Below are 17,859 nucleotides of genomic sequence, written 5' to 3'. Positions count from 1 at the left end.
ATATGACCATCTAAGAAGAGATGATGGTGGAGGAGGTACAACACCAAGGCATTATGAAAATAGAACACCCAATCGCCACTACTCGTATGGAAGAGAAAATAGGAACGCATCACCAAGGCGTTTTTTAGAGCAAAGATGCCGAGAATCCCCCAGGCGTCACCAGGAGAATGGGGTACAGAGATCACGGAATTGGAGTCCAGAAACCAGACCAGGCGATATGAGGAAAGGAGATCACAGGAATCCGAATGCTCAGAGGAATCGGGACAAGGAAGAGAAAACGAGGAGAACACCAGGGAGGACCCAAGAAAATCAGTCTGGAGGACACGAAAATCAAAGAGAGGATGCAGAGCGGGAGCAAAGAAGCAGAAGAAAAAGAGATTGATAGGAGAAGGGATTGTCAATATTAGTGGAGTAGAACTCACTAAGGAGGAAATAAAAGTATTGGATAAGGGCCTTAAATATGCCCCAAAGAAAAACTTTAATAAATTCGATGCCTATGTGGACATTAACAAATTTGCGAGAAGCCTCCACATTAAGAAGTATATGATGAACAAACCAGGAGAGGGTACAACAAGAAATATCACGGAAGCTACGGATGTGGTGTTTAGTAACCTGAGAAACAAATCGGTATTCAACCCACCAATTAGCAATGATGGACATATTGAAGTATTCAGACGGATGGTACTAAAAGACCTACAGGACTTGAAAATTAAGAGAATCTCTGATCCGGGAGACATCAAGAATGGTATAAGAAAATTGGATGAAAGAAATGACGTGGTCGTAAGGCAAGCGGATAAGGGGGGAGCTATTGTCATTCAGTCCAAAGAGGCCTATAAGAGAGAGATCGAACGTCAACTGAGTGACAATACAACGTATTTGAGGCTACCAGGGAACCCAATAGTTCGTTATAAAGATGATTTAGCAAGCCTTATAAAAAGAGGAACCAAGAAAGGCTTATTGAACAAAAAAGAAGCTAAATATCTTCAACCCCTGGGATGCAAAATTCCAGTCTTATACACGCTCCCCAAAATACATAAATCAAGAGAAGATCCCCCAGGAAGACCCATCGTGAATGGGATAAACTCTGTAGGTGCCAGAATAGGTGAATACATAGATTGGTTTTTGCAACCTCTAGTGAAAAAGACGGAATCGTACCTCAGAGACACAAAACATCTTATCCAGCTATTGGATACGATTTCAATAGATGGGAATTCTATTTATTTGGCAACAGCTGATGTATCTTCATTATATACAATTATCAACCATAAAGAAGCAATACAAGCCACCGAGTGGGCATTGAATGGTCTAAGTGACCTAAAAACCACACAAAAAAAGTTTATCTGCAATTGTCTGGATTACAGTCTAGATCACAATTATTTCTGGTACGGAAATGACTACTTTAAGCAAATCTGCGGTATTGCTATGGGCGCGAAGTATGCACCAAGTGTGGCCAATTTGTATATGGCTGAATGGGAAGCAGATGTTTTATATAATAGAAAACCGCAACAGTTACTTTTATACAGGCGTTTTATTGATGATATTTTAATTATTTGGGCAGGAGACAGGGAGAGTCTTATGGACTTTGGCTTTTATTTGAACACAAATGAAAAAAATATCAAACTGACCTGGGAGATTAGCGATGAAAAAATTCACTTTCTTGATCTGGAGATTACCAAAGAAGGAACTAAACTGGTAACACAAACGCACTTTAAAACTGTGGACAGAAATAGCTACCTGCCTTTAGATAGCTGTCACCACACGCCCTGGTTAGACAATATACCGAAGGGTCAGCTATTGAGACTAAGGAGAAATTGTACTAAAACTGATGTATTCTTGAAACAGGCAGACTTTATTGGCAAGAGATTTGTGGAAAAGGGTTACAAATCTGACTTTATTGAGAAAAAGATACAAGATGTGGTCACCCTAGATAGAAATACACTGATCCAGGACTCTACAAGAAAAAACTCCTACATGGGGGGAGTACCCCTAATAATGGACTATAACGTGCAGCATAAGCAGATAGAGGCGATCTGTAGGAAATATTGGCACATTGTGAGGGCCGATCGACATCTGGCTTCAATACTTCCAGAAAAGCCATTATTCACATATAGGAGGGCCCCTACTCTACGGGACATGATTGCCAAAAATGTACTTGACCCTCCAGAGAAAAAAAGTTTTTCATTTTTTAATGAGAAAGGATACTATCCCTGTAAAAGATGTTTTACCTGTAAGCGTACTAAAGAGAGTAAAAAGAAAAAAGAAAATTTTAAATCGTGCTTCACAGGGAAGGAATATAAAATTAAAGAATTTATTTCCTGTGAGACTGAAGGGGTAGTCTACCTTCTGGAATGCCCATGCAAGATTCAATATGTTGGTAGAACAAAGAGAAAATTGAGGAAAAGACTGCGGGAGCACACGCAAAACATAATAAATGGGTTCCCTAAGCATAGTCTGTCCCGCCATTACGACCAATACCACAACAGAGATCCATCCTCACTAATGGTGTGGGGTATAGAAAAATATAAACCCCATTGGAGAGGGGATAATAAAGTGCAGAAAATTAGCCAGGCAGAATCCCGCTGGATACACGAATTGTGCACTTTAACGCCACATGGGCATAATGTAGAATTTGATCTTAATTGTTTTATCTCTAACTTTTAAGACTTTATCCCTTTACTCTCCTCTTAACGTTTTTTATCCTTTTAATATAGGATTTTAGTGAGTATTTTATTACTTGCTATTTTATGGATTTTACACAATACTTGTTGGGGTTTTTTATTAATATTTTAGTAACATTTATCCATATCTATTTACCAGTCCTCCTTTATTGACAATTTCTTGAATATTAAGTATCATCCTTCCCTCTGAGATCATCTGCTAGTATCAGGCACATTGCTATACTCATTAGTGTCTTATTGTCCTCTTATGGTCTGGTACATATCTGGATCAATTATCTTTCTTTCCCATTGTCCTGTTTCCTTAAGCTTAGGAATCTAGATTTCTATGATATATATTTTTTTATGTCCAGCAGGGGGTAGTGGCGCACCCTTTTATCTGCTATTGTATTCCAATTATTTGCAATCACGCATGTCCTCCCTCAACCACCAGAGGGGGCATTTTACTATGTTTTTATATTTTTATATATAATTTTAATGTATATCAATGGATTGTTGTGTTTGCGATTGAGATCGGCCTGGCGGCATTGCGGTTATGTTATTGTGATGTTTCGCTGGCCTTTTTCTCCTATGCGCTCATTAGCAAGTTACTATAAATGTCACCCACGTACCAGCCGCCCTCCATCCTATGATTAAGCGACGTCGGCTGTCGCGATACGCGTGAGGACGTTGGAGGGCTGTTGGTGACGTCACCCGCTCGCGGCCACAGAGCGGGGACACAGGAAAACGCACACGCCACTTTACATGCTGTTCTTACAGCACTGCTTGTAAGTGTTTACTTTTCTTTCATTAAATTTTGTAATAATCGTACACTATGGAGGCATCCCTGTGCTTTATTTTGAGAATCATCGCGCTGAGCCTGTGAGTTCATTGAAGTGGATCTTTTGGCTGACTGTGGGAGACTCTATTGGGAACCATTCATTTAGGCTATTTATAGCCTCCCTGAGGTAAGGGGCTAGCACATATATCCCTGGTCACCGTGGAGAGTCGGGCTGATTGCAACCACAGCACTCTGCATGTTACAGCAACTAGAGCACAGATGCACTTTAGAAATACATTAATTGAACTGGCCACTGGAATTTAGTTTTCTTCACTCTTGCACGGTTTGTGCACTGGACACGGAAATTATATTTTAAAAAGTTTCATTGGGACCCTCTGACACTTGTCTCTAGGGATCCCTGTGTGGACTATATTTGGGTATACATTTTATTTTTTCACTACAGCACATATATTGGATTGTTTCTATAATCTGAATGATTCACTTTTTTATTTATTATATATATTTTTTTGGACATTCAGTCACCGGATATTTATTTGCATATTTGCACACTGCACTACTTGTGGATGAAGCACTTTATGGACTGTCACATTATTTATTTGGATTTGTAGGAAGTGATTTATGCTCAGGATTTGAAGTTTGCCATTAATTAGGACCATTGTGCTGTCATTGGCACGTTGGTCACACCGATTTCATTATTTGCTCACTCTCAATATCTTCCACATTATGATATTTTTGTTGGATGGTATTCCGGTTTAGAGTGATACACATTTTTACCATCGCCAGGAGGCGGAGTTTATTTAGCATATTCTATCTTTATAAATAGTGTATATATTATTTAGTGATTTTAGTTGCAAGCGCCACTACACCCCCCATTTTATTATCTGCTATCAGTGTGTGAGCACTATTAGTAGTGGCTGCTGCTTATTTTATTTGTTCTGTTCTTGTCCTGCCTTGGTTAGGTTGGTTTTGCGCATTAGTTCCCCCCATATTTCATACCCACCACTTCTGCAGCACCCGTACTTCCCCCATTCACTGGCCAACCCGGAATTCAGGTGGATATAGTTGATTTTACGTCACTGGATTTTTATTCGCTGTATTTCACGGAAGATCTCTATAGATCTATTGTGGACCAAAGCAATTTGTACGCTGGTCAATACATCGCCGCTAATCCCCAGCTGTCCCTTGCCAAAGATTGGAAGCCAATTACGGTTTCCGAATTTAAGATCTTTCTGGGCCTTTCCCTCATCATGGGCATGACTAAAAAGAGTGAGCTGCGGTTGTATTGGTCCACGCACCCAGTTCACTATATGCCCATTTTCTCTGCCTCCATGGCCAGGACACGATACGAGCAGATCTTGCGGTTCATGCATTTCAGTGACAATGAACTCTGTCGTCCTCGGGGAGACCCTGGATTCGATCGGCTCTACAAAATTCGGCCCCTCGTAAACCACCTCAACGAACGGTTTGCAGCCTTTTATAATCCCCATCAAGTTGTCTGCGTTGATGAGTCCCTGAATACGTTTTCTGGCCGCTTGTCATTCAAACAATACCTTCCCAGCAAGCGTGCCAGATACGGGGTCAAGATGTATAAGCTCTGTGACAGGGCAACAGGCTATACATCTAGCTTTATGATTTACGAGGGAAAAGACAGTCACGTAGAGCCGGAGAATTGCCCAGATTACATAGGGAGCGCTGGTAGGATAGTGTGGGAATTGGTGTCACCTTTATTCAGAAAGGGGTACGACTTGTACGTGGACAATTATTACACAAGTGTACCACTTTTTAGTCGCCTTTTTGATTATGGAATTGGCGCATGTGGCACCGTGCGACCTAATTGCCGTGGCTTCCCCCAACGGCTTGTAGAATCCCATCTTAGTCGGGGGGAGAGAGCCTGCTTACAGTGTAATAATTTGTTAGCAGTGAAGTGGAGGGATTCACGGAATGTTTTTGTTCTGTTCACGCAGACACGGCAGTCCAAATTCCTACGACGGCTGGTGTTGTGGAGAAACCCCTCTGTATCCACGAGTACAACCTTAACATGGGAGGGGTGGACCTCAATGACCAGTTGTTGGCGCCGTACCTAATTGCCCGTAGGTCCAAACGCTGGTACAAAAAAGTGTCTGTTTATTTGTTTCAATTGGCTTTGCTGAACGCTCATGTGCTATACAGAGCTTCAGGACAGACTGGATCCTTCCTAAAATTCCAGGAAGAGATCGTCGAAGCCCTTCTGTTTCCAGATGGTGCTGTGCCCCACCTTCCTAACGCAAATGCAGTGAGCCGGCTGTATGAGAGGCATTTTCCTTTTGTCCTCCCTGGTACCCCTACCCAAAGAACCCGCCAAAGAAGATGTTGTGTCTGCAGCAAACTCGGATTTAGGCGTGACACCCGCTTTTATTGTCCCGACTGTCCTGACCAACCTGGTCTCTTTATTGGTGTATGTTTCAAACGCTACCACACACTAGTTGAGTTTTAGCGTAGGGTACAGCACCACACAGTCCTAGGCACACTAACACAGGGTCTCGGAATATGTGATGGCCATCACATTTTGAGAGACCATAATCTGCAACATTCAGTTTACAGTTTTCTTACAGTTTTTATAAAAGTGAAAAAAATAAAACTCACACAATAACACAAAAAAAAAAAAAAAAATCCAAAAATAGTTGTGGTTGAATTTTTCTCCTCTTTATTGTTCTCTTATGTTCACTCTCTACTGTCCACCCACTATTGTTCTATATCTATTCTCTCTATTTTTACAATGTTTTATTGTATTTGCTTTGCAGGTATGTTATGTTATACTGTAATGTTTGTTTTATTGTTAACCATCATTTGATGAATTAGAATTACATCGAGCAGACAGGTCAGTTAGTGGTCAGACATTAATGGAGAGTGGAATGGGGATAGATGGGGGGAGGGTTATGGCAGGTGACAAGAAAGTTCCCATGTTGCAAACAGCCATTGGAAATAATAGTGCCATTTGTACTACTATAAATTATATGAAAAACACCAGAGAAAAATGTAACAATACATTTAAGTGTTTGTTCACCAATGCCAGAAGTCTGCCAAGCAAAACAGGTGAGCTGGAAGCTCTGATGCATGAGGAGAGCTATGATGTAATCGGTATTGCTTGAAACTTGGCTTCAATCCTCACATGAATGGGCTATTAATATTCCTGGCTATGCTCTCTTTCGGAAAGACAGGGTAAAAAGGAAAGGTGGAGGGGTCTGTCTCTATGTGAGAAGTGACCTCAAAGCAAGCGTGAAAGAGAACCTGGTTGATGGAGAGTGTGATGAGGCTGAAGCATTATGGGTGGAACTGCATACAGATGTGCGTAGTTCAAAATTAATCATTGGAGTTTGTTATAAACCACCCAATGTTAATGAGGAGGTGGAGACTCAGCTCCTTGCACAGATGGAAAGGGCTGCAAGGTCTGGGACGGTGATAATAATGGGGGATTTTAACTACCCAGAAATTGACTGGATTAATGGCACTTCTGGGACAGTTAAAGGACAAAAATTTAAAAACCTATTGCAGGACAATTTTATGGTGCAGTTTATTGAGGCCCCAACTAGGAATGATGCCCTGTTGGACCTGATAATTTCAAACCATGCAGAGCTTATTACTAATGTTCAGATAAAGGAACACCTGGGTAGCAGTGATCATAACATGATTTCATTTAATGTTAACTATAAGCAAGAAATACATACAGGAAATATTAAAACACTAAATTTTAAGAGAGCAAATTTTCCAAGGATGAGGGCTGCTCTCCAGGACTTGGACTGGGAGGGACTATTGGCACAGATGAACACAGAACAGAAATGGGAATTCTTCAAAAAGACTGTGTGGAACCTCACTGCAAAGTATGTTCCCATGGGCAATAAGTTTAAAAGGCTAAAAATAAAACCTATGTGGCTCACGGTCAAAGTTAAAAAAGCTATAAACAATAAGAAAGTAGCTTTTAAAAAATATAAAAATGAAGGAACACTAGTGTTGTTTAAATGTTACAAAGAATATAACAGGATATGCAAAAAGGAAATCAAGGATGCAAAAATTCAAAACGAACGACAGATTGCAAAAGATAGTAGGACAAACCCCAAAAAATTCTTTAAATATATTAATAGTAAAAAGGTGAAGTCTGAGCATGTAGGCCCCTTACAAAATAATCTAGAGTGGGTGACTGGGGACAAAGAGAAGGCAAATTTACTAAATGTTTTCTTCAGCTCTGTGTTTACAATGGAGCATGGGGGAGCTCATGTCCAAAATGGGGGTGGGAGTGACACAGCCCCAAATCCACAATGGCTCAAAAGTGATATGGTCCAGAAATATTTAGACAGAATAAAGGTGGATAAAGCACCTGGACCTGATGGCATCCATCCACGGATCCTAGGTGAGTTGAGCTCTGTCATTTCAAAGCCACTGTATCTAATATTTAGGGACTCATTAAAGACAGGAATAGTACCACTGGATTGGCGCAGGGCCAATGTGGTGCCCATATTTAAAAAGGGAACAAAGTCTTTACCAAGTAACTATAGACCTGTTAGTCTAACTTCTATAGTTGGGAAGATACTGGAACGTTTAATAAAAGACCACATGGATGAGTTCTTGCTGGAAAAAAACTATTTAAGCAGCAGACAACATGGATTCATGAAAGACAGAAGTTGTCAGACAAACCTGATTTCCTTTTATGAAGAGGTAAGTAAAACCCTGGACAGAGGCGTGGCTGTGGACGTGATATATTTGGATTTTGCAAAAGCGTTCGATACAGTTCCGCACACACGGCTCATGTGTAAGGTAAGGTCTACAGGATTGGATATATCAGTTTGTAAATGGATAGAAAACTGGCTGAAAGACAGAATTCAGAGAGTCGTGGTTAATGATTCTTACTCTGAATGGTCCAATGTTATGAGTGGTGTACCCCAAGGTTCAGTGCTGGGACCCTTACTTTTCAATATATTTATAAATGATATTGGGTCTGAGATCAAAAGTAACATTTCTGTCTTTGCAGATGACACCAAGCTATGCAGTGGAATAACGTCCTTACAGGATGTCTCCAATTTACAAGCCGACCTCAATGCTCTGTCTGATTGGGCGACTAAGTGGCAGATGAGGTTTAATGTAGATAAATGTAAAGTTATGCACTTGGGGGCTAAGAATATGCATGCATCATACATACTAGGGGGAGTACAACTGGGGGGGTCTGTAGTGGAGAAGGATCTGGGGGTTTTAGTTGATCATAAGCTCAATAATGGCATGCAATGCCAAGCTGCGGTTTCCAAAGCGAGCAAAGTCCTTTCTTGTATTAAGAGAGGTATGGACTCCAGAGACAGAGATATAATTTTGCCCCTGTACAAATCATTAGTAAGACCTCATCTGGAATATGCAGTTCAGTTTTGGGCACCAGTTCTCAAAAAGGATATAGGAGAACTGGAGAAAGTGCAGAGAAGAGCAACCAAACTGATAAGAGGCATGGAGGAGCTCAGCTATGAGGAAAGATTAGAGGAACTAAATTTATTCACTCTTGAGAAGAGGAGAATAAGGGGGGATATGATCAACATGTACAAATATATAAGAGGTCCATACAGTGAACTTGGTGTTGAGTTATTCACTTTACGGTCATCACTGAGGACAAGGGGGCACTCTTTACGTCTAGAGGAAAAGAGATTTCACCTCCAAATACGGAAAGGTTTTTTCACAGTAAGAGCTGTGAAAATGTGGAACAGACTCCCTCCAGAGGTGGTTCTGGCCAGCTCAGTAGATTGCTTTAAGAAAGGTCTGGATTCTTTCCTAAATGTACAGAATATAACTGAGTACTAAGATTTGTAGGTATAGTTGATCCAGGGTAAATCCGATTGCCTCTCGGGGGATCAGGAAGGAATTTTTTTCCCCTGCTGTAGCAAATTGGATCATGCTCCGCTGGTTTTTTTTGCCTTCCTCTGGATCAACTGTGGGTATGGAGTTGGGTGTATAGGATTTTACTGTGTTTTTTTATTTTTGTTTTTTGTTGTTGAACTGGATGGACTTGTGTCTTTTTTCAACCTGACTAACTATGTAACTATCATTTGCTTAGCAGGTACGCCATTCAGTTGCATCGCGGATTTATTTAGCGTGACAGCAACAGCGTTTGCTCCCACAATATATAAAGCCGCGACTCCAACGCTGTAGGAGGTGATTTCACCACCACAGTTAAAAAAAAGAGCATATATGCCGAAGCATGGGGGCATTAGGGGCGGAGCAGCGATTTTGCTCCTAATGCCGCGTACATATGGTCGAAATTCCGACGGAGGCTTGCCCGTGGAAAAGTTTGACCGTGTGTACGCGGCATTACTTTTTTTGCAGAAGGATGCCCCCATGTTTGGGCATATTTATTTTTTAGGCACAGGTTGCGACCCCAATTTTTTCAAAAAGAGAGTACCTGTCACTAACTATTGCTATCATAGGGGATATTTACATGCCCTAAGATAACAATACAAAATATAAAAAAAAAAAAAAGTAAGGAACAGTTTAAAATAAAATGAAAAAAGTGCTTGGTTTTCGGGGTCCCGTACGCGGCTAGGCTCCCAAAAAGTCCCACACATGTGGTATCCCCGTACTCAGGAGAAGCAGCAGAATGTATTTTGGGGTGTAATTCCACACATGCCAATGGCATGTGTGAGCAATATATCATTTAGTGACAACTTTGTGCAAAAAAAAAAAGAAATTGTCATATTCCCACAACTTGTGGCAAAATATTAAATATTCCATGGACTCAACATGCCTCTCAGCAAATAGCCTGGGGTGTCTACTTTTCAAAATGGGGTCATTGGGGGGGGGGGGGTTGTGCTATTTGGGCATTTTATGGCCTTCAAAACTGTGATAGGTAGTGAGAAGTGAAATAAACAATTTGCGCCCTTAGAAATCCTGAAGGCGGTGCTTGGTTTTCGGGGTCCTGTACGCGGCTAGGCTCCCGAAAAGTCACACACATGTGGTATCCCCGTACTCAGGAGAAGCAGCAGAATGTATTTTGGGGTGCAATTCCACATATAACCATGGCATGTGTGAGCAATATATCATTTAGTTACAACTTTTTGTAATTTTTTTTTTTTTTTGTCATTATTCAATCACTTGGTACAAAAAAAAAATATTCAGTGGGCTCAACATGCCTCTCAGCAGTTTCCTTGGGGTGTCTACTTTACAAAATGGGGTCATTTGGGGGGGGGTTTGTACTGCCCTGCCATTTTAGCACCTCAAGATTTGAGATAGCCAGTCATAAAATAAAAGCTGTGTAAATTCCAGAAAATGTACCCTAGTTTGTAGACGCTATAACTTTTGCGCAAACCAATAAATATACGCTTATTGGCATTTTTTTTACTAAAGACGTGGCTGAATACATTTTGGCCGAAATGTATGACTAAAATTGAGTTTGTATGAAAAAGAAGGGCCTATTTTAACGTGCATATGTCGCAGGGTGATACTGCGAATGCACCTATAAATGATGTGCCAACGCCCCGATATTACGAGAATTTGAGTGGGAAACTATTGAATTGGGCTTTGAGGGCACACAGTACAATTTGTATAGAAAACTAGAAATTTATTAATATGAAATATCATAAAATCAGACAGACGTAAAATCAAAATATAGAAATTAGGTCAGTAACTGGTACTACAAGGATAATAGCAACAAATATACAATCTTATTATACACAAGCTTCGTTTGAAAAGCACAGTTACAGGTACAATGTTGAGTTGTATATCCCATGTAGTATTCCGGAGGTTAATGGAGGGCTTGCTCTACATGTTGCGCGCTTAGCGCTTCCTCAGGAGCATAAGATATTGCATAAATAGGCCGCATTGGGAGTAAGCAAGCGACGATCGTGTATTAACCCCACAGTGGCTGGGTATACACAAAGTGTATTGATCCAGCCTATCGTGGGGGTATTATCATAAACACGGGATTATAAAAGTAATGGTGTTGGGGCAGTCAATTGCTGGTAAGCAATGAGAATTCAAATCCGGGGGTATACATGCGTGGTAGTTCAGTGCTGAATATACTGGGCTGGTTGCAGGTAAGTAAATAGGTAAATCTAAAAAGGCAGTCTGTAGATCCTCATTCCATAAAGCAGAGGATATTATATAGGACTACCAAGACAAGATCCTGCAGCCCAGTTAGCACACGAATCCACGCGTGTCCCCAATGGAAAGGATGACGCCGATGAAAATTGAGTTTGTTCGATTTTTCTTATAACAAAAAGTAGAAAATATCTTTTTTTTTTTTTTTCAAATTTTTTTTTCAAAATTTTCGGTATTTTTCCGTTTATATCGCAAAAATTTAAAAATCGCAGAGGCAATCAAATACCATCAAAAGAAAGCTCTATTTGTGGGGAAAAAAGGACGCAAATTTTGTTTGGGTACAACATTGTATGGCCGCGCAATTAACAGTTAAAGCAGCGCAGTGGCAAAATGTAAAAACACCTCTGGTCTTTAGGCTGACAAATGGTCCGGGGGTAAAGTGGTTAAACAAAAGGTTTTCATAAGGCAACAGCTGATTTACCAATTGCATCCATTTACGGACTGAAGGAGGTGAAGGTTGGATCCATTTAAGTGTTATAGTCTTGCGAGCTAGGAATAACGTTTCTTTTAACCTAATTCTAATATATCTCGGCCACTGCTCCTCATCTATAATACCACATTTGATATATTTAATACCGATTTATATTAAAACTACGATTTTGTGCATTTTAGTGAATGTAATCAATCGGCATACTCAATAGTATCGGCATATCGGCATAGCAATAGGAGGATATGAAGGAGGGAGGGGAAATGTAATTTACCACTGTGTATATGCCCACATTTATGACTCTATAGTCATGTGGTCTACATGGATAAAACTGAGAAAATTAGGAGCTTTGAAGGAACCAAACTGCACTAGGGACATTGAAGGTGGGAGGGACAGCTGAAGGCAGGAACAACTAGGTATTTGTCACTCTATACATAACAAATGCTTTAGTGGCTTTGTCAATATGAATACTGTTGTATAGCATGTAATGAGGTTTTTTTCTTAGTCTGGGTTTAAAGACTGATTAAGTATTGTATGCATCATACATGAATTTCAGCCAGCATTATTGATTAACTCAACTGATGTGGTTATTTGTTCTTTTGCAGACAGTGGTATTACCAGGTACAGAATTAAAACCTTGGCAGGAGCTAGAAGATTTGGATTTAGAGAAGAAAGAGCCTGCATCAGTACAGTGGTACAAATAAGTACTTTTCCAATTGTCTGACTTGGTGACTCGTCATTATAAATCTTGGGACTTATCCTTTGTTGCCATACCAAAAGCAAATATACCAAATGATGGACAATCACAGAAATTGCTAAGGAAGGCACGACAGAAGACCTTTCTGTAAAATACTTTAAATGTTATATGTTTAATACATTTTTTTTTTTTTTTTTTACATTTTAAAAACATGTCCTTTGCAAAGTGACAACATACAAAAAAAACAGTCATACAACAGCACAAGTGGCCAGCATGGCCCTGTTGTGCATAATGTTTCTAAGGTTATCGGAAAATTCAATTAATAGCATATACACACAGTATTTGAGCACTAATTTTGGTTAATTTGAACAACCTACTTTTCTTTTTTTTTTTACTTATACAACCCTTACATGTGTACTGTACTGTTCTGTAGTTTTTATTCACTAATGGTCATTTGTATTTTACTGCAACCATTTAGCCTCCTGAAATTATTTGCTGGAATAAAGTCTCTACTAAAGTATGCATGTGTGTGTGTTGTGTTCTTTTAGCTAGACCTGACTCAAACATGCATTCTAAAGATAATTGCTAAAGCACAACCGTTTTGCAATAGCAAATATAGATGTAGATATTTAACCACTTAATGACTGGGCACTTAAACTCCCTTACTAACCAGACCAATTTTCAGCTTTTGGTGCTCTCACAATTTGAATGACAATTATTCAGTCATACAACACTGTACCCAAATGACATTTTTGTCCTTTTTTCCACACAAATAGAGCTTTATTTTGGTGGTATTTAATCACTGTTGTTTTTTTTCTTTTATAGCGCAAAAAAAAAAAAAAAACACTGAAAATTCTGTAACAAAATTTAAGTTTTCTTTGTTTCTGTTATACAATTTTGCAAATTAGGAATTTTTCTTTATAAATTTTGGCCAAAATTTATACTGCTACATATCTTTGGTAAAAATAAGTACAAATTGGTGTATATTATTTGGTCTTTGTGAAAGTTATAGAGTCCACAAGCTATGTTGCCAATATCTGGAAATTGATCACACCTGAAGTACTGGCAGCCTATCTCATTTCTTGAGACCTAAGGGTCCTTTCACACTAGCGGACCGTTCGTCCGCTCATTACAAGTCCGTTAACGGACTTGTAATGAATCCCTATGGGAACGCGTCCGTTAGCGGATGGAGCATCCGCTAGCGTCCGCGTCAGTCGGGATCCGCTTTTCCGAACGGAAGAAACCCTATTTTTCTTCCGTTCGGCGGAGCGGAACTGATGCAGACGGACAGACGGTCCGTCTGCATCAGGTTCCCCATAGGGGACAGCGGAGCAGAGACAGGGCGGTCCCTGCACTGTGTGCGAGGACCACCCTATCCGCCGACAGCTGAGCGGGGATCCCCGCTGAGCCGACGGAGACACACAGAGCGGACCCGGAAACGGTCCGCTCCGTGTGAAAGAGCCCTAACATGCCAGAAAAGTAAAAATACCCCCCAAATGTTGCAAGGTATTTAGAAAGAGGCATGGTGAGTTTTTTGAAGTTGTCATTTTTTCCCACAATTCTTTGCAAAATCAAGATTATTTTTTCACAAAATTGTCATATTAGCAGGTTATTTCTCACAGACAGCATATGCATACCACAACACAAATTACACCCCAAAACACATTCTGCTATTACTCCCGAGTATGACGATACCACATGTGTGAAACTTTTACACAGCGTGGCCACATACAGAGACCCAACATGCAGGGAACACCTTCACGCGTTCTGGAGCACCCAGGCCAATTCTGACATTTCTCTCCTACATGTAAAAATCATCATTTATTTGCTAGAAAATTACATAGAACCCCAAAACATTATATATGTTTATTTTAGCAAATACCCTAGAGAATACAATGGCGGTCATTGCAACTTTTTATCTCGCACGGTGTTTGCGCAGAATTTTTCTAACGCGTTTTTTTGTAAGAAAAAAAAAACAGTTTTGTGCTTAAAAAAAACCCAGTGAAGTTAGCCCAATGCTTTTGCATAATGTGAAAGATGAAGTTACGGCGAGTAAAAAGATACCTAACATGTCACCCTTCAAAATTGCACATGCTCGTGGAATGGCGCCAAACTTCACTACTTAAAAATCCCTTTGCTTTAAATATTTTTACTGGTTTACAGGTTTTTAGTTACAGAGGAGGTCTTATGTTCGCAGCGATACCTCACGTGTGGTTTGAACACCGTTTTCATATGTGGGCGGGACTTGCGTATACGTTTGTTTCTGTATGCAAGCACACGGGGGCAGGGGGCGCTTTAAAAAAAAATACTTTTTATTTTAGTTTGACACGTTTTTCCCCAAAAATAAATGTTTTGATCACTTTTATTCCTAATACAAGGAATGTAAACATCCCTTATAATAGGAATATGGCTCGACAGGTCCTCTTTACAGTGAGATATGGGGTCAATAAGACCCCACATCTCACCTCTAGGCTGGGAAGCCTGAAATAATAAAAAAAAAAACGATCCTGGCTTCGATCGTAGCGGTGAGTCAGTAGAAGCACTGGAGGGAGGCGGGAGGGGGGGGATGTCCCCTCTCGCCTCCCGTAAGAAAGATCAATTGGCAGAACAGCCACAATGATCATTCTTATGGTGTAGGTAATCGCCGGCTCAAATGCTGATATCTGAATGATGCCTTTAGCTGCAGGCATCATTCAGGTATCCCCGCACAAATTCAAGGACGTCATATGACGGCGGGCGGGAAGTGGTTAAACCGTTTTTTGTTTTTTTTAAACACAGTGGCCCGGATTCACAAAGCACTTACGCCGACGTATCTCGAGATACGCCGCGTAAGTGTAAATATGCGCCGTGCTCACAAACCGAGATACGCCTAAAAATAGGCTTCATCCGACTGACGTAACTTGCCTACGCCAGCGTATCGTAGGCGCATGTTTACGCTGGACGCAAGTGGCACTCCCATTGATTTCCTATTCAAATATGAAAATGAGGGAGATACGTCGATTCACGAATGTACTTACGCCCGGCGCATAATATACGCGGTTTGCGTAAGTCGTACGTCCGGTCTTCTGGTGGCTGAGGAGAGTCCTCGGCCACGTCCTATGCACTGTACAGGAAGAGGCAGCACTTCCGGGTCAGGCGTGCAGCATAATTTCCGGCCGCAAAGTGCAGGGGGCGAGGGCAAGGTCACCTGGTGCTCTTAAACTTCTGGGTCGGCGTGGCAGCATTTTTGAATCCCAAAACCAGCTTTCTTTCAGCCACATGATCGCAGTGCGCTCTGCAATGGAGGATTCAGCGGACAAGGGGGCAAGCCAAGGTAACGGACTAGTGCACCTGGGTGTTTGTTTTTTTACTTATGCTGTACAGCAGCATTTTAGTGCGGTCCTTTTTTTTCTTCCAGGCCAAAAGTTCTGTTCAACAAGTCGAGAAGGTGCCCTGTCTTCAAAGAAAAATTAAGTGAAGCTTGGACAAAATCCTTGTGCAGATTTGCATTGCAGATTTAGTCAGGGAGGAGTCTCCATCTATTTGTGGTGATCTGGTTTCAACCATTAAGGATGAGCTCTGGTACCACCTTTCAAGCTTTCATGTGTAACCTGAGAGAAAAGCCAGGTCCCTCAGGGGAACCTAGGGCTCCGCAGCCATCTTCAGAATCCCAAGGGGTTTCTCTGATACAGGCAGGAGGTCCGGTCTCCCAGGATACTTCCCAAGAACCTGCTTCCCCCGCTCAAAATGGAACAGATTCAGAAGAGGAGAAAAATGAAGCAGATGCCGCCTCCAAGTACATGATGTCACAAGAAGAGGTAGGAGGACTCTTGAAAGCAATGCACGCAACCCTGCCCGACTGCATGTACGCAGGTCTGGGAGACTCAAAAGGCCGTAGTTTTCTGGGCCATTCGATAATTGGACATGATCAAAAAAGAATGGCTGGAATCAGAGAAGATGCCATTTTTTTTCTCGGGGGGCCCACAAGAGAAGATTCTCGTTTGAGGGAAATTCTGACTATCTGGAACAAAGTTTCAAAACTGGATTATGCTTTCTCGTAGGTCTCAAAGTCAACTGAACTGACCTTGCCCTTGAAGATGTTTGGGAGGCTAAAGGAGCTTATGGATAAGAGGATAAACCTACTTCTTAAAAGAGCCTGCCAATCGGTTATAAACAATCTGAAGCCGGCAATGGCAACATGTGTTGCCAGGAATTTAGAGCACTGGTTTAACCTGATGAAGGCCCATGTTACTGCAGATTCCCCGAAACAGGACATTTTGGACTCCTTTACAACCTTATCTGCAGCAGTGTCATATATTGCAGATGCCTTGGCAGAGTCCATACGCATGTCGGCTAGGTCCACAGCATTAACGAGCTCTGCTAGGAGGGCCGTATGACTAAAAACCTCACCCGGGGGCGCGGCATCAAAAAACAGGCCGTGTAGCATTCACTTTGCAGGGGATTTACTGTTTGGTTCAGAACTAGAATCCATTCTTGCCCGGACGATTAAAAATAGTTTCCGGTCAAGAAGGAGCAGGTGCAGACCCGTAAGCGTTTTGTTTTTTTCGGCCTCAAAGAACAGCAGGTAGGTAAAATGCAGAAAAAAAGAAGCCATGGTCTTTCCAGAATCCCAAAGGTAGGAGTAGAGTACTCTTCAATCCTCCTGCGAATTCTGGAGTCACAGTGACTCCTTCCTGGTCGGAAGAAGGCTCCAGGAGTTTCTTCCGCAATGGAGAGGTAATACACCAAACCAATTTTTTCTAAACATGCTCTCCCAGGGATATGTGATAGAATTCACGGAAGAACCTCCAAAAAAGTTTCTTGGTGACAAATGCCCCAAAGGATCCAGCCAAGGCTCTCACCATGAAGTCCCTAATCCAGTAAGTGAGATCCCAGAGTCATTGTTCCAGTTCCTACAAGGGAGTTCTTCCAGGGTTTCTACTCTCACGTATTCCTCGTTCAGAAACCCTCAGGAAAGTTACGTCTCATCCTAAATCTCAAGGTGTTAAATCGATCGGTAGAGTACAGAAGATTTCGGATAGATTTAATTTTCTCAGTCAAAAACCTCCTGAACCAAGGGTGCTACATGCCATCAATAGACTTTACAGGATGCCTACCTCCACATGTCTATCACTGCCAGGTCCTCAAAATATCAGGTTGGCACTGAAAGTGGGGAAAAAGGTGGTACACCTGCAGT

The 17,859-nt window shown here is 41.3% G+C and overlaps 1 protein-coding gene across 1 annotated transcript in view; it reads left to right on the top strand.

The window, feature by feature from the left end:
* The window catches only part of MRPL45 (mitochondrial ribosomal protein L45), a 189,403-nt gene extending 176,198 nt beyond the window's left edge, over positions 1 to 13,205 (top strand). The window contains exon 8 of the mRNA XM_040329829.1: positions 12,592 to 13,205. Within this exon, the coding sequence (XP_040185763.1) occupies positions 12,592 to 12,690 (99 nt within the window). The 3' untranslated portion in view covers positions 12,691 to 13,205. The remainder of the gene's footprint in view (positions 1 to 12,591) is intronic.
* The last annotated feature ends 4,654 nt before the right edge of the window (positions 13,206 to 17,859 follow it).

Source organism: Rana temporaria, chromosome 12 (assembly GCF_905171775.1).
Source record: "Rana temporaria chromosome 12, aRanTem1.1, whole genome shotgun sequence".
Lineage (NCBI taxonomy): Eukaryota > Metazoa > Chordata > Amphibia > Anura > Ranidae > Rana > Rana temporaria.
This window is presented reverse-complemented; position numbering and strand designations above follow the sequence as displayed.